This window comes from Atractosteus spatula, chromosome 9, assembly GCF_055471065.1.
Source record: "Atractosteus spatula isolate fAtrSpa1 chromosome 9, fAtrSpa1.hap1, whole genome shotgun sequence".
NCBI classification, from domain to species: Eukaryota; Metazoa; Chordata; class Actinopteri; order Semionotiformes; family Lepisosteidae; genus Atractosteus; species Atractosteus spatula.
The window spans coordinates 20,716,584-20,739,126 of NC_142714.1; the positions used below are offsets into that span (position 1 = coordinate 20,716,584).

Genomic DNA, 22,543 nt, shown 5'->3' on the forward strand with positions numbered 1-22,543 from the left:
GACCAGCCTGTTCTTCCAGAGTTGGTATTGTTAATGTGTTTCGTTGTGACAAGGTCGTTTCGTAGGACAAGCATGCCTTTAAGAACAGAATGACTGATGACCAAACAAATTGTCAGTAAAGGCTCAGTGTCCTAAGTCATGGAAATTATGAACATGCACACCTCTCAATTGGGATTTGAAGCATGCTGTACAGTATGTCCCAGCAACAACGCGGCACACGTGCAGTGGAATTTTAGTAAAATTAGGCAATTCGGTAATTCTGATTCAGTGTTTCAGCTGTTTTCGGCTGGTGTCTTTGTCTCAGATTGTACATCTGAAGCCGTCTGAGAGTTGCCAGCTTGGAAACAACTGGCATATGCTGCCAAGGATTTTATCCACAGCAGCCAGGAGCCTCAGCCAGAGCTGAAGGCAGCCCATCAGAGAGGTACAGAAGATGGAGAAATCTGGCCTTCAATCAGCCAGCACTTGCTGCCTGCTGTTCATATTGTGAAGATTCTTCTCTTTCTCTTATACTGCAGTCGTAACCCTTACCTTTATCAACCACATTTGTGAAAATGTTTAAGATGGATACTAGCTTCACCCCAGAGGGTGAAACTGTCAGCATTACTGAGATGATAATACTGGCCAGAGCTGTAGAATTTGGGACCTTCTGATTCATTAACCATGAATGATTTACAACTATTGCTTCTGTTTTAGAGAGATTTTGCATGAAACCATTGGCTTGTGTCGATATTTTCCAGGGTTGTACATTTTCACTTTTAAAACTGTAAATAAGTTATTTCTTAGCCTTTTCTTTATTTGCATTTCTCTTATTCAGGTTGTTTTTGTTGACAAAAAATGCAGATTTGCCAAGTTTCCTCAAAGGATCTTCCTTACCCCAAATGCTTAATAGTAACTTATTAATTTCCTTTCTTTTAATATAACAGATGTAACACCTTGTGTTAATGGAAAACAAGTTTCTCCCTTTAATAGGGTGATCTAGGGCTTTCATTCCCTACCCTTAAAAGCATCTGAGAGTTCTCCCATTCTAGTTTGACCTATTGTACTATAAATGACCTTGTCATTTTACTTGCTCAGAACCTTGTTCCCCAGTTCACGCAGTGCCTGGCATGTTCATTCGACGTGGAGCCTATTCAGCAGGTGGCGGTGTAGTTTTGACACCAGCCCGCTGCATCAGTTTGTGTTGGCCACATTCAGCCCAGCAAAAAGCCGGAGGATTAGAGCCCTAGTAGGTGAAAATGAGCAGGCTCGGATCTGTGCTTTCCCACAGCTGCTTTCTCTATTAAGATTAATATATTTCTTTTCCAGTTGGTTAGGCACAAGTGTGCTACAGCTGGTAGCTCGATGTTTTGTATGAGAATTCAATTCACTAGACTGCTTTAAATTCTCAACCTGTAAAATAGATTCTGGATGACTGCAATCCAGGCTTGGTTTCAATAAAAACTATATGAAGTCAATCGCTGATTTACAGGTGCTGTTGAGAGCAGTGTTTGTTAATTTGCACCTCCAGCTCATGTGTGCTGTTCAACAGGCAAATCATGACCATAAACCTCCAAATTATTGGCTAAATTGCATGAGAGGAGCTCTATGATCCAGCGCTTGACTAATGTAATCAGTAGTATTTTATGTTAATTCCCTTTACATGAATGTCAAGACAACATGAGGCCTTGTTTATCAGCAACTTTTTAAAGTTTTGTCTATGTTGTACTGTTCAAAATTAAGTTATTTTTACTTATTCACTCTATACGCAATTAATAACAGATCTCTGGAGCTGCTATTGTAAGCATTGCTGATGCCTGACAGAACTGAGCTTTGCAGATGCACACAGGTGGTTTGTATTAAGATGACAGCCCCTCAAAGCCATGTAGCATGTACACTTACTATACACTGTATGTCTATATGTTCTAGAGAGGGGCATTCCTGCATGTCTCGCATCAGATTCTTCATGTAGCACAAGGCCAAGTTGTTTATATAATTTCACTTTGTGTTTGGTGTTTTGTCACTGTATCGTTTTCATTAAGCCCACTTGAGTTAGCGTGGTAGTGTTTGGTAATCATTCCCATGTAGTTTTGTAAGAATGTGGGGTCAGTGTTTGCTGGTAAGAACAGCTACAGCATAAAAAAGGAACATGACAGAATGGTAAATATTTTTGGCTTGTATACAGGTCTGTTCACTAGCAGGTTAAGGTTCAAGTCTATCATTGGGATTTTACAGTCATACTTACTGTATTAGTTTCCAAAGCAAAATGTTGATACTTATGACTGTGAGAAGCTAGCTAATAGGATAGTGCCTTTATCATTTGTGCATTCCAGTGTATAAGGTGCCCATTGGATATAATGCATACACTACGTTTTAAGCAATCTTGCAAACCTGAAGGAATCTTGCTATTAATTCTGTGTGCAAATGCTATCAGAATTGTCTTACTGAAATACTCCTTTTAAGTCTGCTTAATTTGCAAATCCTTCGAAAGAGGTGTATTAGATTTTTAAATTGCATTGGAAAAACAGTTGTATTTGGAAAGTGATTTCTCTTCCACTTTTGTATTGATTTTTTTAAACTTACTAATCACTTTCTTTTTTGGAAGACAGCCTTTTCTCGACATTTTTGCACTGATTTATATATGGGTGGGACTGAATCTTTTCATTAATAATGCCCTTTATTGAGTTTTTGTTGTAATTTATCATACACATGATCTGGATTGTCTTGTCTCTTTGGCATATTGATACTTCGTCTATGTAAATTAGTGAACTGGCTTATCTGTTCCAACTAGTCTGCATGTGAGATAATGCTGATTGGGATGATTTAGTGCCCTAATTGAAGTTTGGCCTCATTAACAGAGCACTGATTGTGCCACTGAGAATTTCTCAGCAGGACAGACATTCTGTATTCACAAAGTAAATAAGAATTGACTTAGTTTAAGATCCTGCTTCTCTATTGTTAAATATAAATGCATTTTTTCCTTCTTTGGCACATATCGCATGGCACTTTGAAATTCTAGTTAACTGCACTCATTAGCAACTCTCAGTGTGAACCTGCCTTTTGCCTGCACTTTTGTGAGCACTACAGAGTTTCAGTAAAATTTAATTGCAAGTAGCCCACACAAAAGATACACTCAGGAGAGCCTAGGAAGCTTTTATTAGTTCACAGTAAAAAGTCCTAAACAACTGTGTGACAGGCTCGAGTAATTGCATACCACTTTATACTTTTCAGACAGCTCGCTGAACATAACAGAGTAATAGACTAATGCAGAATTTATCAAAAAAGAATTGTTTTGTTAGTGTAGATTACGAGTTTCCAATCTTGGTCCTGGAGGACTGATGTGTCTGGGTTTTCTAGGTCTCTTTATTAAAGGAGCAGCACCTGAAGAGCTGGGAGAAGTGGTTAAATGGTGCCAGTAATTGCCAGTAATGAGTACTTGCCACTAATGAGTACATTAAGAGCCATGCTGGAATGAAAACCTGCAGAGACACTGGCCCTCCAGGACCAGGATTACATAGTCCTGATTAGAATTTCTGCAGCTCATCGAGGGTTTTATTGAATAATTTGAGCCACATTATGAGCTGATTATGGTGAATTGGATGTAGAATTCAAATTGCAAAAACTAGTGAGTGGCTTCAATTACACTGGTATCTGAAAGTGCTAAACTGAGCTGTGTGCACAACATCATGCTATTCTGCAGCTCTGATATCAAGAGATACTCTGCCCAAGGCTGTGATGTGGTTGCTGTTTGCCCTGTCAGATCGTTTGCTCTTTCCTTTTGATGAATGTGTGGAGCTAGTTGTTGCGGTTTTATAACAGACTGTCCCCACATTAAGAGCTGCTGTAGACTTGGCCTGCCAAGCAGTTGGCAAGTAGAAGACAAAAACGGATCTCTCTTGAAGACCTCGTTCTTCAGGCATGGGCTGTGAATGGGTCTTTTGAAGAAGAAAATCGGAACAACCAAAAAATCATAAAAGCCCGTGCTGTCCTGGTCTGCGTAGTGTGCTTTGCAGTGGACTGTTAACGTGCCTGGCTGGAGATCAAATGGAAGACTTGGTCATCAGATTTGCTTTCTGGACACACATCATGATGTGCTGGGGCACACCTGGGTTGTTGGCACCAAGGCTGTGATGGAGTATGGGGGTTTCCTATTATCCCATTCCTATAATGATGCCCAGTATGTATGAATATGGACTGTCCTTTTATTCAGTTTTTCTGTCTAATTGCAGATTTCCCAGTGGTGGAGCAAGCAACGAGGTAGAGGTTGGCCAGTAGCTGCATTTTTGGAGTAAGACTCTTAATTTGTATTTCAAGATAGCAGACAGGCCATCACTTATGAAGCTGGTAGGAGATCTCTATTAAAAGAGCTGCAGTTATATAACTATACAATTTCTCATTATTATTATTGTTGACTCCTTTTGAAGAAATACGTTGGCTGTAAATAAAAAGTGAGGGAGTGTCATCTAGCATTTAACAGTGGTGTCTTTGAGACTTGCCTGTCAGAGACATTTTCTCAAAAGCCTGTTGATGCTGTAAATCTCAAGTGTGTTATGAAAGTAACAGATTGTAAAGTTATGAAATTGAATACTTAATATACTGTATTTCGCTATTTCTTGTAGGGGAAAAAAGCCTTGCTCAGTTGGTAAAGGAATACAAAACATAAAATAGACTGAGTTGGAGGGGTTGGTTCACTCAATACCTGTTTTAATTGATTTATTGTGTGTTGTCTTAAGGTCCATTACCTCATTATGTGTGGTTTCTGTGCAGGAACATACAGTTTAAGAATGGAAATGATTGGAGTACAATGTAGCTCCTTTTGGTTTTTAATAGCTACGGTTCTAGGAAAAATGTTTGTGAACGCCTAATGTTTTTCACGTATTTGAAACTTAAAATGTGATTAGATCTTAATCTGAGTCCCAAAAATGGTTAACCTGATGAAATACATTACACAAAATTTGATCATCTTTCAACATTTATCTATCTTTAACTGCTGTAACATTCAATATCCATGTGTGACAAAGCATATGAACCTTTAGATTCAATAACTTGTGGCTTTCCCTGTAACCATTGATTAGTCTCTCAGATTTTGCCCATTCCTCCAAGCCTGACACCTTCAACTACAGTACTTAAGATTTGAGGGCTGCTTTGCATGGACAGCTCTCTTCAGGTCCTGAACATTTAGTTGAGCTGTAGATCTGGACTTTGACTAGGCCGTTGTAAAATGCAGAATTTAATCTTTTACAGCCATTCTTTTGTAGATCTGCTTGTATGTTTAGGATCAATTTTGAGCAAGATCCACTTTCAGTTCAGCCTCAGGTCATGGACAGATGGCCTGCCATTCTCCTTTTGGATCTTCTGGTGCAATGCCGAATCCACGGTTGTGTCAATGTCGGCAAGCCATCCAGGGCCCGAGGCAGCAAGGCAGCCCCAAACCATCTCACTCCCACCACCGTGCTTGACGGCTGGGATGAGGTTCTTCTGTTTGAAAGCAGAGTTGGTTTTCTCCAACCGTAATGTTGTTCATTGTGGCCAAAGAGTTCTACCTTTGACTCGGCTGTTCAGAGAACTTTGTTCCAAAAGCCCTGTGGACCATCTGTGTGCTCTTTGGAGAACTTCAGGTGGTCGCCAATGTTCTTTCTGGAGAGCAGTGGCTTTCTCCTTATTAACCTTCCATAAAAACCTTTCTTCTTCTTTTCTAATAGTTGAGTCATGAACTGTCACTTTAGCCAAGGCAAGAGTGGCCTGCAGTTCCTCAAATGTTTTTTTTTTCACATCCCCTGTATCTTAATTGCTAATTGTTTAATTGATATATGATTTTGTTTTAGGATCCATGAAATTGGTTACTATAAACCCTAATGGATATTTACATAAAGTCTGGTTGTGATTCAAGAAGGTCATCGTGGTAAAATTAAAATTTTTCCATGTTTATCTTTAGGGCTTGTAGAACTTTTCTCTGAAGTGTAATTGATCCAAGGATCTCATCTAGCTGTTTCTCGAAAGAGACAATGATGCCAACTTAGAAAGCATGGCTGGGTAGCTTGATCCTAACTCCCATACCCTTTGCATAAGGAAATACCTCCTGTCCTCCATTTAAAATGACTGACTTTCCCCTTACTTTCCAGTTTTCATCTGATTTGTATTTCACTACTGATTCTGAATAAGTCCATAGTGTTGACTTTCCTAGTGCCTTTGAGGAAAGACAAAGTTCTTTTAGCCTTTTTAGAGAAGGTCATTTGTTTCAACCTGAGAGTGAACCTCATGGGTCTGAACTGATAACCTTTTCTCTACTTTGGTGACCAAAATTGGTACACACTGTTCTAAACAAGGTGATTATATTCTGATTTTCAGATTTTTATTCTGTAGGATGGACAGTCTTTAGTGTTGTCAGCTTGTAAACCACCTATTTTCAGTACTAAATGCTTTTGATTCACAGATAATACTGTTATTTTCTGACAGGCTGTTTTCTTATGTCAAAATTTCATTGAGCTGTGTCTTTTTATCTTAATTGACAGCTTGCAAAAAGCATTAATATTCCACCCCAGAAACATTAAATGTTTTTTTACCTTTTACTTTTTCTTATAACTAATTTGTCCTTATTGCTGTCATAGAAATGTAAGGGGACTTTCCAAATGGTACAAATGTCAGTAGACCCCTAGTGTTGATTAACTGGTTAAACTCGATCCCGTCTTGAATGCAGTTATTAGAACATTTCATTTCTTTTCTTTTTATTGATACTGAATCGATTGTTTTCTGCGTACACCCCGATTTGGAATCGGGCTGCTTCAGGTGACTGGCTGTTCACTTTCCTAACTGATCTAGGAGAAGAAAAAACCTTCAGCAAAAATACAACAGATTGCACTAAGACAGGGGAAGCAGCAGGGTTTTGGCATGATGTGGAGGGATAGATACCGATAAATCCAACAAGATTCTTGCCAGCACCACTTCCAGGCCAACCCCAGACTCCTTGCACTGCCAATAGTCCAGCCCACATTTCTGGGGTGGCAGTCATTAGAATTTATGAGTATGTAGTGTAATTCTATTTGTAAGTCCTGCTGACAAATTTCTGTTCAGACATAAGCTACACAGGAGCTCTGTTCTCATTGGCAAACAAGAATGGGCGACTTTGTGGCATGTCAACCTCAGGAAATATTTCTTTCTTAATCTCGAAGGACACTTGAACCCCCTTGCAGGAGAAAATCGCTAGTTTTCCACAGCTTGAAGTGTTGTTCTCACTTTATACCTTATGTACTGTCATTAATAACACACCATTCCAGGGTGTCTTAACTGTTGCTGTTCCCCTTCTTCTTGTGCAGACAGGAGCAATTTCAGGTTCCAGTGTAATGTGTAATGACTCATTTTCTTTATGCTACTATCCTTGTAGAAAGAGCTGATGACCATCTGGTACTGACAACAACAAGAACACAACACCAAGCTCTTATGCTGCCAAACAGCTGCTGTAGCTCACATTTTATGAGTGCATGGGCTGTATTCACACCGTGCCATATGTACATGTGTAGAGATGTATGAAAACAGGTTTTATCATGTACAAAATGTTTCATCATTTTGTACACATTTACACATGGATGTCATGACTCAAAACATTAACAGAACTACATTTCTGTACTGCTTGTAAGTCCTTTTTAGTAGAAATTCCAAGTGTTTTCAGTTTAATTCAGGTGTGTTTATCATAATGTGATAAAACAATGTAGTCTCATATTCCTTAAGATATTTACCACTCACATCACAGTTCACAGAGAATGTCTTAATAGCTGAAGTTGCAGGAATACATGCTTGAGTCTCATCTGGGTTTTTTTACTATTGTAGTCGCTCTGTGCTGTGTGGGATAAGGGAACTTAATATACAGCTTTTGGAATTCACAGGGTTTCTTTGTTGTGTTTTCTATTAATATAAAAATCCATCAGAAATTATCAAACTTATTTAGCGACAGCATTTTCACGGTTGGTTTTCTGAAGTCATTTAGGGCTGTTTAAATATTAAACAAAGCTGTACTTATTTTGTAAGTAGTTGCTGCCTCAGAAGCAGAAGGAAGTTAATGGTCTTCATTTAGTCACCATTAAGGTTTAGCAGATATTTATAGTTTGATTGACAGCTATAATTACAGTGCAGAGTTGCAGTGATAGTTGCTGCCAACCATGATTTTGTGCAGTGCTAGATTTCTTTTTTGGAACTCAAGTGTCTGAATCTACGGGCTCACCACTCCGATTTGGAAGGAAAAACTAGTGCTCAAGCAAAAGGCACATAAAGATGGCCAGTTTTTCAGCCCTCAAAGCCTAACCAGAAAACCCTCCAAATTCACAAAATGCACGTTTACTTCAATTCCGATGTTCAACTTGTAAATATACATCTTGTGCTGGAATGCCATTAACAGCAAGCTGCACAGCCATGTTGTTGAAGCCAGTACCCTGACTTCTATCAAGAAACATCTGGATGAGATCCTAGGATCAGGTAGCTCATAACTTTGTAAATCAAAGTTTTTAACAGTTATCCTCAAATTAGTTTTCTAAAATTACATTTCTATTGTACTGCTAAATGACAAAATTGTCCATTGTTAGTGGCGATCTGATGTGTAGAGGTTTCAGAGCATGTTTCAGGTCTTTTCTTTCATTTGATCACTTCCCATCAGAATACTATCATAATACTTCATAAAGCAGGCTTATCAGATTTTTTGAGCCTTTAAATCAAAGTGCTGAGGGTTCCCAGCTGTGGAGTCCTGGGTGGCTGTGACTCCAGCAGTCTGCTCTTGGCTTGGTATTGCCCTGCCTCAGCTCTTGGAGCTGGAGAGGCTGTGACTCCAGCAGTCTGCTCTTGGCTTGGTATTGCCCTGCCTCAGCTCTTGGAGCTGGAGAGGCTGTGACTCCAGCAGTCTGCTCTTGGCTTGGTATTGCCCTGCCTCAGCTCTTGGAGCTGGAGAGGCTGTGACTCCAGCAGTCTGCTCTTGGCTTGGGATTGCCCTGCCTCAGCTCTTGGAGCTGGTGGGGCTGTGACACTGAGCCTGGGAAGGTGATCTGTGATTCCTGCAGATGCCCAGCGGTTAGGGTCATCCCAAGTCACTTTTGACTCCTTTGCATCCTTTTTGATTTATTCTATATGATCAATCTCCGGAGCCTAAGTGAAACATCAGATAATTGAAAGTTGAAGTCACAGTTCTGTGTTCATAGTAGTTAACCCTTCAGGTGGATAATTGCATTTCTCTCTCATCAGGTCTAAACTAATCCATATAAAAAATATAACAGTGCATTCCCCTTTTTACCATTTAATTTCAAGTAAGGCTGTTAAAGCAGTTAGATGTGTGTTAACTTATTTTCAGACTAATACTTTTCTCTTCCCTATGTGGCTCAGTCCATTTCTCCAAATGTTTTCCCTGTAGTCATATAAGAATTGAGTCAAGCCAACTGCTCAATTTGTTTCTAGTTATCTGTGTCAGCCAGTGACCAACATTTCCCCTCTGTGTTATGGCATAAACAAAACTACGAAACGAATGATTAATAGTATAAGATACTGTGCCAGATTCTAATGGAAACAATGGATTTTTTTATTGCAACAGTGTATTTCCAAAATCACTTTGTCGTCTTCAAACGACTGTTTTTTCTGTTCTATATTTGAAACATGATTTCATTGCTTTCAAAGGACCGTTTTCGCCCTCTATAGTTCACCACGTTTGTATTATTGTGACTGGGAGAAGTGGAGGGGTACATAGGCGCATGAAATTTGTCTGAAATGCTGGGTTCCTGCTGTAGCTCTTGATTGTGGAGATCAGAATCGGCACATGCCATGCAGGAAAGTTCCTGGAATTTCAGGGGGGGATTGAGAGGGAGCTGTTTAAACTCCATCTCCATTCATTTTTCAAAGTGGTTATTATGTTTCATAAACATTGGGGGAAGAGAAATGGTGCAAACATCAAATCCCTCGAGGTGCCTGCTGTAATTAATAGGCAGACTGGAGTAGATTTGCATTTTAAGATAGCTGGGTCTTTAATTTCTCTCTAGATGTGAAGGGTTTCTGAAATGAAATCTGTTTCTAGGTTGCGTTACAGAGGATGGGGTCGGGATAACCACATTTTTGTCCGCTCCTGCTGTTTCTTATCACGATTTTTAAGGTGAATTTAAATTTTGTCATCAACCCTAAGGAATGAATACAATTTTTATACGAACATCACAAAGGCGTCTTCTTTGTGAAGGAGAGTTTAGACCTCGGCAAATGTAAGGATGTGCCTCGCTCTCTCTGTGTGCCACAATTTCCTTCGACTTCCACAAAAGTGGAGTTTGTTCCATCTACCAGTTATGGTCAATGTCCTGTAAATAGGAATGACGTGGCTGCAATTCGCTGCTCTAGAATAGAAGGCAAAAGAGGAAATCTTCTAAATCCAGGTTGATTATAATTGGAAAATTTTCCCTAATACATCTTAATATCTCAGGACATGCACAGAGATGCTGTGCAGGACATTATAGATAATATTTCATCCACCCCTTTAAACAGCACCTTGAGCAAAACCAGGGCACATTCAAGTGTTTATTTAACATGAAGGTAATGCAGATTAACAGATTGATTTTTGTTGCACGTACTTGTTTAACATCATATTTATGCCTCCGGCCAGCGCGTTGCCAGCCCTTTCAGAGCTTCCCTGAAGCCAGTGCACCATCTCTAATTGACGACACTTTAAGCGGTCTCATTGATGCTCTGCAGTAGGTGGAAAGGAATACCTGCTGGTTGAGGTGGAAGGCATCATGATCGTAAGAGAGTGGGGTTAAATGTGACATATCTTTCTGTTTTGCCAGCGAGGTTGTGTTCTCCCTTGTTCTTGTGAAAAAGCAAGGAGAAAAGCATGAGAGTGAAGAAATCCTTGGGAGAATAAAGGCAGGAATCAGGCTGCAGGAGCTGAAGACTGCAGTCTGGATAAAATTCCCCAGAAAGTAGGGAAGTCTAGTGTCCTGGTTCCAGCAGCCTTCCAAACTTGCCCACTCCATAATGTAAGAGTTTCATCTTGCTTCCCCCAGGTCTAGTTTTGGAAACCCTAGCTCTGTGAGAAGAGCGCTTGCCTGCAGACAGGTTGTGGGCACCTCCCTTTCCTGGTCTTTATTATTAGAGCTCAGTGGCGGGCACATGGCAGAGGGTGTGGTGACCACTGATTTCTTTGAAAAGAACACCGGGAAGCAGACATGGCTGCTGTTGTTTAGCAATTGGGTCCATTTCAGGTGCTGTGCACTATAAGCACTGGTTCATCGGTGCAGTTTGCTCAATAGCTTGTCCCTCATTGCAGCATGAAATGGACTGCAGTGCACAGAATGCATTACCTTAGGCCTGTTGGTTTTTGCAAGCTCCTTATTAGTCACATTCTCTTCTTGCCAAATGTAATAAAGACATTTTGCCCCTGTATTACTTTTGTTTTTCAATGATTCAAGTCCAACACTGTTCAGAAGATGTACTAGTATAAGCCTGTATGTCTTCTTGAATTGTCCTTTAATTCCACTATTAAGATCACAAGTAGTAGTGTCAGTCAGGGTTGTTTCTATGTGATTCTGGCATCAAAAACTGTAAATAGGCGTTTTCTGACATCTCTAGACACTCCAGCTTTTATTGTGCGTCATTGGTGTGCAAACCCTCTTGAGGAGATGTACAGCTGAAGAGAAAAAGACCTGCCTGAATACAGACAGAGGTAACACGAATACTATTGGGACTTACTGTAGCTGAATGTTTTTCTACCGAAATGAGTCAAATGACAATGGCATTTTTGACCCTTTCATGATTTATAGCCACATATACTCACATAGCCACATATAAATAATCATTAAAGTGTCTAGATACTGTAGATGTATGGTGTTCATAGGAGTAATAATAACCTTTAATTTTATATATTGCCTTATATAGCACCTTTAAAATGGCTTTACAGTAAAAAAAAGACTCGTATTGAACCTTATTAGATCTATTTTAAATGCAGTGTTTTTCACATTTAAAACAATAAGCAAACGCTCTGCTCCTCGCTTTGCCAAACAGTAGATATTTTTCAGTTGATTTTGGCAGCTCCTGCAAAAGCTGGTAGAAAGTGCCCAAGTGCTGTATTTATGCGGCTGTCGCTGGCGCGTCCGTGCGGCTGAGCTCTGTGGAAGTGGGGAAAGGTGGACTCCTGTGTAGGAAATGCTTCGTTGCTGCCACATCCGAGTGTGCGCAGGTCCCGCCTGCCTGTCTCTAATTGCTCAGGCGGGAATATGCCACGTGCAGACTGCAGTGCTTTTGTCAGTGCTGGCTGGTGGTGGTGGTGCTTCCGTAGGGAGTGTCTGTGCTTTTTTTTTTCCAGAGGAACTCCCATTGTCCCAGCAGGAGCCTTCTGCCTGCTGCAGCACCCCCCACCCCCACCCACCCCTTGAAAGTGCCGCTGGAAACGATTCAATTAGCGAAGACTGCGAGACCCCAGTCCCTCCCTGTGGCAGCTCATGTGACTGCCCCCTTGCAGTAATGGCATTCCGACCTCATTGTAAAGGTTAAGTCAGCTGAAACTGAGCACTGAACTTTGGAGTCAACATAAACACGTCCACTGGGGGAGGAAAGCACAGCTCCAGCCTGGGATTTCAACAGCAAGGCCGTTTTCTTGCTTCGGTTTGGGGTTTGTTGTATAACATGCAGATTTTTTTCAATGAAATCTGTTCTTGGGTGTTCTGTACACATACCAAGGCTGTTTTAATTGGGGAAGACGGACGTCCAGCTGCCACAATGCATTGTCTGCTTCTGTGAAACTTTTTTTTCCCCTCATCCGTTTTCACTTTGCTGCAATAAGTGGATTCCATCATCAGGAGGTCAGTAATAAAAATAAAACACAAGTTATTGTTTTCCCGGTCGTAGGTTTTGCTTGGGTTGGGACTGGAGTTGCATGTTTCCCCCGAAAGTAACACTGCACTTTAATGAAACAAAGGAGAAATTATGGCTGCTCTGGTGGGGTGAGGAAGAACGGTGTGGATTTTAAAATGAATCTTGGGGTAGCACTGCTGTGTGCCGGGAGTGCTTTAACCGGTGTAATGTGTTTATCTGGATATCAGATTACATTTGGTGATCAATGTCCTCTTGATATGTAAAGGAACAAGGAAAGGTTCATTCCATGCTGGAAAGAAGAGACAACGTTTCGGCTGTGGACACCTGAAGAAAGCTCCACAGCAGAAACATTGTCTCTCTTTCCTTTTCTTTTCACCATGTAATAATCCTGTCATTGTTCCTTGGCAGCCTACATATGCGTACGCAGCTACCTACTTGAAACTCTTGGTATGTAATTGTTATAATGTGATGGTGATTTCATGTGAGTTTTGCTCAGAGAGTGTTAGTTCAGTACCTGATTTGAAGAAACCAAAGTATATTTTGATCTTAAAAACTGGTTTTAACATTTGCCGTGGCACTTAAATAATTCTTATGCAATTTCTATCTTTGTGTATAAAACTAATTAAGGTTCAGGAATTTTCTCAAGAGTGTGCAATCACAGTGCATATTAAGTAAAAACAGCCAGGGGTGCAGTTATTTCAGGAACAGTAGCAGTCTCTCAAATGCTTAATATTTGTAGAGGCCTACCATGTTACAGTAACCAATGTCATATGAGACACAACACCAAGCACAAAACAGAACAGGTGCTAACAGCAGGATCTGGTTGTTTCCCATTATGCAATCACATTGGGTTGATACTACTGTACATAGATTAGTGTTGTGGGAGACCTGGGAAGTTTCACTATGTTTTGGGGTTTGTCATGTTAATGCGTTTCAAATTTAACTTCTAGGCAACCAAAGTTTGATTCTTCCATAGCTTCTTCAAAAGCTATTGTTTTCCCGGTCGTAGGTTTTGCTTGGGTTGGGAATACAACAAGATACAAAAGATGGACAAAAGATGGACCTTTGTCATCTACTACTGAAGTACTCCCTAGGATGACTTCAGGTCAGGTAGCCGTATTATACAGTAGATTTATGAAAGTAGTACTTATACAGTGTCCATTGGATGGTTTCTAAAAAGCTGCAGTGTATGACTTTTTATTCTAAAAATATCCATTAAGTTGCTATGCGCTGTACAGCAGTCTAGTCTGAAACCTCTTATTTTTATCATAGTGGCTGGAAAACTGGAGTACTGTACAGGTACAGTATGTCTATTCTGAACCACTAATATCTTGTCTGGGTCTCACATGTGCCTGGCCCTCCATAGCTCTCTGGAGGAGCATTTGGCTAAAGACATTAATCAATCTTCAATTTCAGCAGTTAACACATGCGATGGGTGTTTAGATAACATCTAAATCTCCATAGAACTTCTGGAAAGCCCCTGTCCACATGCATGTTATCACCTTAGAGCTGAGAATAGGAAGTATTTCTTTGCGTAGGTTGGTGGATGTGTGGAAGGGGGCATGTTCAAGCTGAGTCTGAGTCTTTCTTGGAATGGTTTGATTAGTTCCACGGATCAGTGCTATTAACTATACCATTTTTCCCCCGGCCTGCCCTTGCTTCACCTCAACCTGACTGACTGGCTTAGGTGTTTATCCAGCTGTGGTGGAGGTACTGTGCTTGGAGTCACAGAATAGAAGCCAACACTGCTGTGGTAACTGTGCTGTGCTGTATGGAGCCCTTATGGCTTGGGGAAACATGGAAGCAAGATAGGCCAGATGGCCATGTTGCCTCCCATGTACTTGTATAACCTCAGTTAGACGCTTAGTTACTGATTGCTGTGGGGACATAGACCCACGGGGTTAGGCCAAGTGCGCAGCCATGAGCTCTATAACAGTGTTAGTGAGTTCAAGCCTGTGTCGTGTCTCTGGCCAACTGGAACCAGGATCACCCTAGTGGTGGATATGAACTAGCAGACCGTTGCCAAGGTAGGGTTGATAGCCATCAGCCGAGACTCTCTTGGCTTTCTGGCAAACAGCAACATGCTTGCAGATGGCATGCAGCCTTTGCGTGATGTCGGTGAGAGTCGTGCTGCTCCTCCAGTTAGTGCTGACTCCCCTATTAGGCAGCGTGGACCTTGTGGTGTGTCAGACAAGGAGTGGTTGTGCAGGCAGGCATACCAAAACAGCACATCCATGCCTTTCTTTAGAGCAAGTGGTGGAATCACTAAAGCGTCTGGGAACTTTGAAGTTTTAATTTAGAATCATGCAATTATTAACAATTTAATAATTATTATATGAATTATTATCTAGCAGTTTGGCCCTGTGCATCTTAGATGGCCTGTGAACAAATGGCACTTGTAGTGGGGTAACATTTCTTTACTCCACACAGCCTTTACAAGGTTGTGTGCATTGTGAAGCTGACATTTTATCTGACATACTGCTTCCAGTTCTCGTCTGTTGTAAATGTGCAAGAGCTGTTCTTGGGGTAATGCATATGCTACTGTACACGTACCTGAGCTTTGGCCAGCTGCCATATCACCCTGCAACTCACAACTGGCAGCCCACTGAAGCTAAGCAGGTGTGAGTCTGATCAGTACCTGGATGGGAGATAAAAAGGTTACTGCTGGAAGAGGTGTAAGTGGGACTAGCAGGGGGTGCTCACCCTGCAGTCTATGTGGGTCCTGATGCCCCAGTATAGTGAAGGGGACACTATACTGTAAACAGGTGCCGTCCTTCGGATGAGATGTAAAACCAACGTCCTGATTCTCTGTAGTTGTTAAAAATCCCAGGGCATTTCTCGAAAAGAGTAGGGGTGTAACCCTGGCTTCCTGGCCAAATTTCCCATTGGCTCTTACCAATCATGGCCTCCTAATAATCCCTATCTATGAATTGGCTTCATTACTCTGCTCTCCTCCCCACTGATAACTGATAGGTGAGTGTTCTGGCGCACTATGGCTGCCATCGCATCATCCAGGTGGATGCTGCACATTGGTGGTGGTGGAGGGGAGTCCCCATTACCTGTAAAGTGCTTTGAGTGGAGTGTCCAGAAAAGCGCTATATAAATGTAAGCAATTATTATTATTATTATTTGGTTTATACAGTAAGTTGATGTGAGACGTCTTTGCCGTGCATGTGCTTTGTGTACAGACTGCCTTGTTTCTGGGATGAGACACAGACTTGAAGTTCATTAATCTTAAAGCAAACAAACAGCATCATCCTGCTGGGAAACATTGCTGTTGCTCCCAGAGGCACAGAGCAGTTTTTCATTTTGTTTTCTTTTAAATGTGGCCACCCAAGCTTGCGAGATTCGACGTAGTGGAAATGCGTGAAGTGTGCTGCTCACTGCAGTGCGTGCGTGTTCCCTGTGAGCGAGATAAATGTGCAGTGGCACTGATCTGGAGGAGAGAAGCTTCTGGGCTTTTTCGCTTTTCTCTTCCTTCTGCAACAGCATGACTAATGCCTCAAGTGTGCTAAGACATGATATGACCTAAATAAAGAAAATCCAAGCGAGCTGTCGTGTTGGCTGGCGGGGGAGGACTGCTCAAAGACTGAAAAAGGAAAGGAGCGGAATTAAAAGAACACATGGAGGAGGTGACGGGCTGTACCAGATCTCGCTTGTGTGAGGAGCTTTATTCACATTTTCCCCTTTTCTTAGGGCACAGAGTAGGAAAACCTACACCAAGGACCTTATCTGTTCTGACTCGAAGGATATCTGTGAGAATCAAGTCTTTCAAACAAACTTCCATCGCCGGATGTGTTCTGATCCATTTAAGTCTTCAACCTGCAGGCTGTGTTAAAGCAGCACTATGACATTTAATTATGGGACCATATTTTGCACAAATCAGTTGTGGAGTTAAAACGATGTTAAAAATGGCAGGCCGGACTGAGAACATGGCGAGCCCACAGGTGCCTCCCCAGTCAAAGAGGCCGTTGTTAGACGGTTAGCCTAGGAGCTCTGTTTGGGTGTGAACCCACCCAGCCTTGCCAGTGCTCAGTCAGTTGTGCTGCCCCTTGGGGAATCATGCTTACAGTTGGCTCATGATGACATTGAAGCCCAGAAGTCGGTTATCTCTCAGCTGTTGAGCACAGCCCGTGTTCTCAGTGGTGTTTTGAAGCCTTGTTTGTTCACTTGAAATTATAGCTCTAGTTCCTTTGCCAAGTCTTTGAGACTTTCCTGTATGAATCTATTGCAGGTGTCTTAGATATTATGATTTATGTGTGCACAGACATCCTTATTGAGATTGAGGGTCTCAGATTCACGTCTTCAGGGGACCTGGGTGGTTTTGCCATTCAAGAAATAAGTAACCTATGTTAATTGTTTTCTCAGTTGGTAACCTTTAAAACATTCAAGTATAACAGTTCAATTTTTTTGTTAAGCAAAGAAACTTTTTCATCGCAGTATAGAATCACTGAAATAGCATAAAGTCTGGTGCTTTATGGCTCATCAAATTAATTTCCACATAGAATTATCAATTGTGCATGTGGAACTTTTGGTCTTAATAAAGTACAGTATTAACCTTTGTGGAGGAAACGATAACTAGAGTACATATTTAATACATTAAATTATGGTTATTCAGGCTTTATATGAGCCTGGGAGAACAGGTACTCTGTGTTGGTCTGAGAGCCTGGTTTTGTCTGGACCAGCTGAGCTTTAATCAGCAGTGGGAGGGATGAAAGTGGGTTGTACCTGTATGCCTACTGTCCAGCCCTGCATCAGATCATAGAAGGGCAGACACCATTTGGCAAGGGCAGAGTGAGAGGCGTGTCATTAGCTGGCATTCAAGTTCACTTCGCCTGGATTCCATCCAGATGGAAAAGAACAATAGCTCTTGGGAATACTTGCGTATAATAGCAATGACCTGTGAGGACGTGTGATGTGTGAGCCGGAAGAGGGGGATGATTAAATTTCAGGTGCATCAAAAGAGGAAAATACCCTAAAAGTAAATCTAGCTGCAGCCTAGGACATGCTTGGCTGTGCAGATGTAGATTACAGCTGTTTGAACTGAGAAGGGTCTGTGCCTGCTTGACACGAGTGGAAACTACGTGGGCATGCATTAAAAACTGCGAGCAGGAGGCACTACTTTCCACAAAGGGTGGAAGTCTGGAACAAGCTACCCAACCATGATGTAGAAGTCAATACCCTGGATTCTTTAATGAGATGAGATCCTGGAAACGGTTAACTACTTGACTAGGTGTCCTCCTCTTGTTTGTAACTCTTCTTACTGTATGTACTGTTAGTACTGAAGTCCCCTTTCATATTCAAGTCGATGCTCCAGGCTGAGTTACAGGCAAAAGTAGTTTTTTCCCCATTCAAACACAGCTCCTTTGAATACATTGTCGTGCACACGGCTTTTTGAGGGGGACTGGTGTTCTATCGTTTCTCAGACATGGATGCTCAGTTATTGTTTAGGAACTGTTAGCCACAGTGCGGTAAAGATTTCCTGTGTGGTGCCTCTGGTGAACCAGTCATTCCTTTGTAGCTGGCACAGCATTTTTTTGTGCTAGGTTTTTATTTTTGCTAGGGTAAACTGTGAAACCCTTCAAAGCCCCATTATTTCACAAGGTGTCCTGTTTGTGACTTTGCTGCCTGTAGCGGTCATCTGTCCATTGCCTGAGCCCTCTAGTTAATATTACATTTGTTAAATGGCTGGGTCAGCTCATGTGAATCTCTAGAGGTGCACATGTCAATTGTAATCTTAGGACACGTTCGAATATATATGGAATCCAAGGGTCTCTGTATGCATTTTGTCGTCTTTGGTTTTGTAATTTTTATGTTTTTTTCCCCCCTTTTAAAAAAAAAAGCATGATTATATTGAAACTGCTAGAACACCGTTGTAACTTATCTTTTATAACAGTATGGACCAATTTATGCCAAGAAATGTTCCCACATATTGGCCATACTGACAAGAGGATTTACATGATGTACTGTACTAAGCCAGCCTGTATTTATGACGTGTATGTGTGTCTCCTGAGGCCATGTATTCTGTATCTGTAAAAGAGATTCATGTATGCTGTACTTTTAGCTGAGCCCCGTTTTCTCTGTTTTTGTCTCTTATTTTGTATATCTGTTCTTATGAAAGAAGAAAACCCTTTTGTGTAATTAGGCCGTGAAGCGCGGTCTCATTCCGTCTCTGCTCTCGCACCACAGGAGGCTCAGCAATGAACAAACTACGGCAGAGCTTCCGCCGCAAGAAAGACGTCTACGTGCCGGAGTCGAGCCGGCCGCACCAGTGGCAGACGGATGAGGAGGCTGTGCGCAGCGGGAAGTGCAACTTTGCGGTCAAGGTGAGGCGCGGAGCGCTCAACGTGCTCTTGGTGGGAGCTGGTAGGCCTCTCTCACTTTATTTCCCACGCAGAACCACTTGGCGCCATAGACTCTGCGAAATGGCTGTCAAACAAGAAAGTGCGCGAGTAAGCAATATTTAAATTAAATATTTACTTCACACGGTTGTCATCCTGATCCCACCTTTTCCTGAAATAAAATGCTCAAATGATGTCTTTCTCAGTGAGACTCGCACATCCTGAATACTGTAAGTCAAAGGCAGAGCTCCTGTTTCATGTTTCCAAGTTCAAATTTGCCAAACCGTGTATCATCTTAAGTGCTGCACTCCAGTGGTTGCAAATGGGAAATTTCTGGCTATTTGATTTATATGGAATCTCTGTTTTTTGTACAGGCAGCATGCAACTGTTTATCTGGAGATATCATGAATGTTTTACTTTTTAGGCACCCTGCTCTTGGAGAGTTTTATTAAAAGAGCACATACAGTATATTCACTATGAAGAACACGTCAGTTTCTGCAGCAGTAGTTAAACCTGTTGAGATTTGTACGTGCACTTCTTATATGCTCATTTCTTGCATATAGGAAACTATTTAACAGTAGGGGGAATGTTTTACTGTTTTAATGTGTGGTTTGTGTGGCCAACTTGGATTTAGAGAATAAGCACAGAGAAATCCAATATAGGGAAGGCCTGTTTTGGCCTCCCTCTGTGAAAACAGGATCTGGAAATGATGAGGTGTTTGCTATTCAGAGGTATTCTGGCTTAGTTTTGCATTAGCAGCCACCTTTAGGTAAACTTCTTCAATCTACAGAATTGATCTTCCACATTAGTCAGCTGGGCGTTTAACTTGAAGGAGTTTGGGGGTTCATATTTTTTGGAATGGTTTTCAGTATTGTGCTTTCAGTACGACAAGGTTAAATAAAACAAATATAGGTTAAAAAATAAAAACCAGACCTCTACTAAAAAGTTTGTGCTAAGCTTGTGCACTAAAACTTCAAATCTGTGTTCTCTCTGTGGATTTGGGCTTTAATTTTAAACATAAATCATCCCAAACTGTTCCTCATTAATTTTGAGTTTGATTTTCTGAGTTTAATTTTTTTATTTTTATAAACAATATAGGTGCTTTTCTGTTGTTGGAAACTCCCAACTCGTATACTGTACCTTAAAATCTCCTTTTACAATTAGCATTCTATTTTTTTTATTACTTGATACTCAGTTGTTTAGGCCTAGTAGGTGCCGGTTTTACAAAAAATCTGTTCTGGAATGGATTAAAGAGTCTGTTTCACTACCTTTGATCTTTGCTGATGGCAGCTTAGGTTAATGGTTAAGCCTCTAGCAAGATATATAAATAAGTACCAAAATATGTTTAGAAAAATTGGTAAATGTAAAAGTTTACAAAGCATCAGTGAATTAATTCCCAATTTTTATTCAAAAGGTGAATGATTATGATTTTATATGAACAGTTTATACTGTATATTAAGCCTTTCTTCAACCATCCAAGATGTTAGTGTGCTGAAAGATGTTTAATGTTTTGAAGCATTACTGTATGTTATTCAGTATAGCCTCGGAAGATCAAAGTTGTTAAAATGAGTAAAAGTGAAATGTACATATTGTGCCGGGGGCAGGTGAAAGACGCTGATTCATCATCTGTCCATTAAGCTTACCTGGTCACAATCATCCGTCCAAACGTTTTTTAACCACTTTATCCAATACCAGGTCGTGGGGGAGCTGGATCCTAACCTCAGAGATGGGACAGTCAGTTATTGAAGAGTTAGCCGATTAAACGAGTTCTGCAGTAAATCTGGGAGTGTTGTGGTCTTTACCGCTCTAGGCCGAGTTACTGGCAAACATGTTTTTTCCCCATCCAGACCCAATTCTTTGAATATAATGTCAGGCACACACATTGCTTTTTTTTTTATTCACAACAACCAGTGCTGTGAATAAATGTTAATTGCCCTTGAGTTTCTGATTAACAGTGCCCTCGGTCAGCTTGCCGAGATAGGATCGCGGGGGAGCCGGAGCCTGAATTGGAAGAAGCAGTGAGAAAATGGATGGATGGATGCTCCCAGTCATTTAAAAAGCAAGAAAAAACGCAAACAACAGTAAATTGTGACACCAGATTGTTATTGTTAGCCATATTTAACCTAAGATGAAATTCGATACTTTTGTTATATATTTTTTGCATCTATCTTTGTTTATCTTAAGGCATATAGTTTATACTGTATGAATTATTTATATAGTCAAAATGCGTTTTTAAACTGGCAAGTTGTTTTTAACTTATTTTTAATTTGCAGTCTGTGCATATTTCGAATGAGTAAACTGAAAGATGCCTGAAATTCTTGGCTGGCCAAGATTCCATAGTAAAAGTGTGGGCAAGCACTACAGATTTTCCTAAGTATTTTTTTTCCTGATATGCACTTCCATGTCCATATTAAGGTCAGTCACACAAGCAATCTCTGTTGCTATAGAAGGATAATTCCCCATGCTGCACTGTTTACAGATTTGTGCCTAACATATTCTACCTCTGCAAGAACCTCAGTACACACAGAGCACCCAGCCTGTAAATCAGGCCTTCTAGAAATCTTCAGGCAAAATGAATGCCTCTGTGTTTGCCTCCAGGAACCTTGATGAACTTTAGGTCTGCCAGGCACTTCATTACTCATTTATTACCCAATTACCAAGAGAGATGTGCTATTTCTGTTTTGTGCAGTGGAACAATGAATGACTGGGAATGGGTCTGGGGCACTTGCAGTATCATGTTCTTCCTTGCAGAGCAGTGGTGAAACCCGTCTAAAAGGATACTCCTGCTGAGCTGCAGATCCCACAGAGTCTTGTGGTGATGCAATCGCACCCTTTGTTTGACATTGCTTTCTGTATTTGCCGAAACCAGTTTTCAGCAAAATCCTAACCCTGTTTTTCTCAGATGGCTTTTAGTTGTCTGTTTTATTCGGTATGTTACCTACCTTGCCACAGTCTACCAGGCACACAGCAAGTCCAAAAGGTCATTGCCACATGGAAAGACAAAGATCCTCTAGCCAGCTCCCAACCCTGGCACTGCTCCCCGGTGCCCGGCATGTGTCACTGCTTAGGGGACCCCGATGTCCTGAGGCCTTCGAAAGTGCCGGACAGAAGTAGGCGTCCCGTGGAGTGATGAGTTTAATTACTGCCATTTGCTTCCAATGGTAGGTTCTTGGTATAGCAAAGCCCTTTGATCTCAACTGTTCATTAGGTTATGTCTGCTGGCTGTTACGACGGGCGTCATGATGATTTATTGTGACATTCTGGACAAGAGTGTACTGCAGCCATTTAATAATAGACCATGCCTGACAGCAAGGTATCCTGCAATGGACTGGTGTCCCGTCCAGGGCGTATCTTTACGCACACTGCTGGCCAGGATAGGCTCCAGCTCAGGCACCCCCCAC

At 41.3% G+C, this 22,543-nt stretch overlaps 1 protein-coding gene across 9 annotated transcripts in view; it reads left to right on the forward strand.

The window, feature by feature from the left end:
- The window catches only part of numb (NUMB endocytic adaptor protein), a 73,505-nt gene that overhangs the window by 26,381 nt on the left and 24,581 nt on the right, over positions 1–22,543 (forward strand). For 7 of the 9 annotated variants that reach the window (XM_088924715.1, XM_088924719.1, XM_088924721.1 and 4 more), the window contains exon 2: positions 18,991–19,127. In XM_088924715.1, coding sequence (XP_088780841.1) covers positions 19,002–19,127 — 126 coding nt within the window. In that variant the 5' untranslated portion in view covers positions 18,991–19,001. Of the gene's footprint in view, positions 1–4,208; positions 4,268–12,532; positions 12,789–18,990; positions 19,128–22,543 lie in introns of those variants that run through there. The other 2 variants (XM_088924714.1, XM_088924716.1) reach the window with 2 other exon arrangements.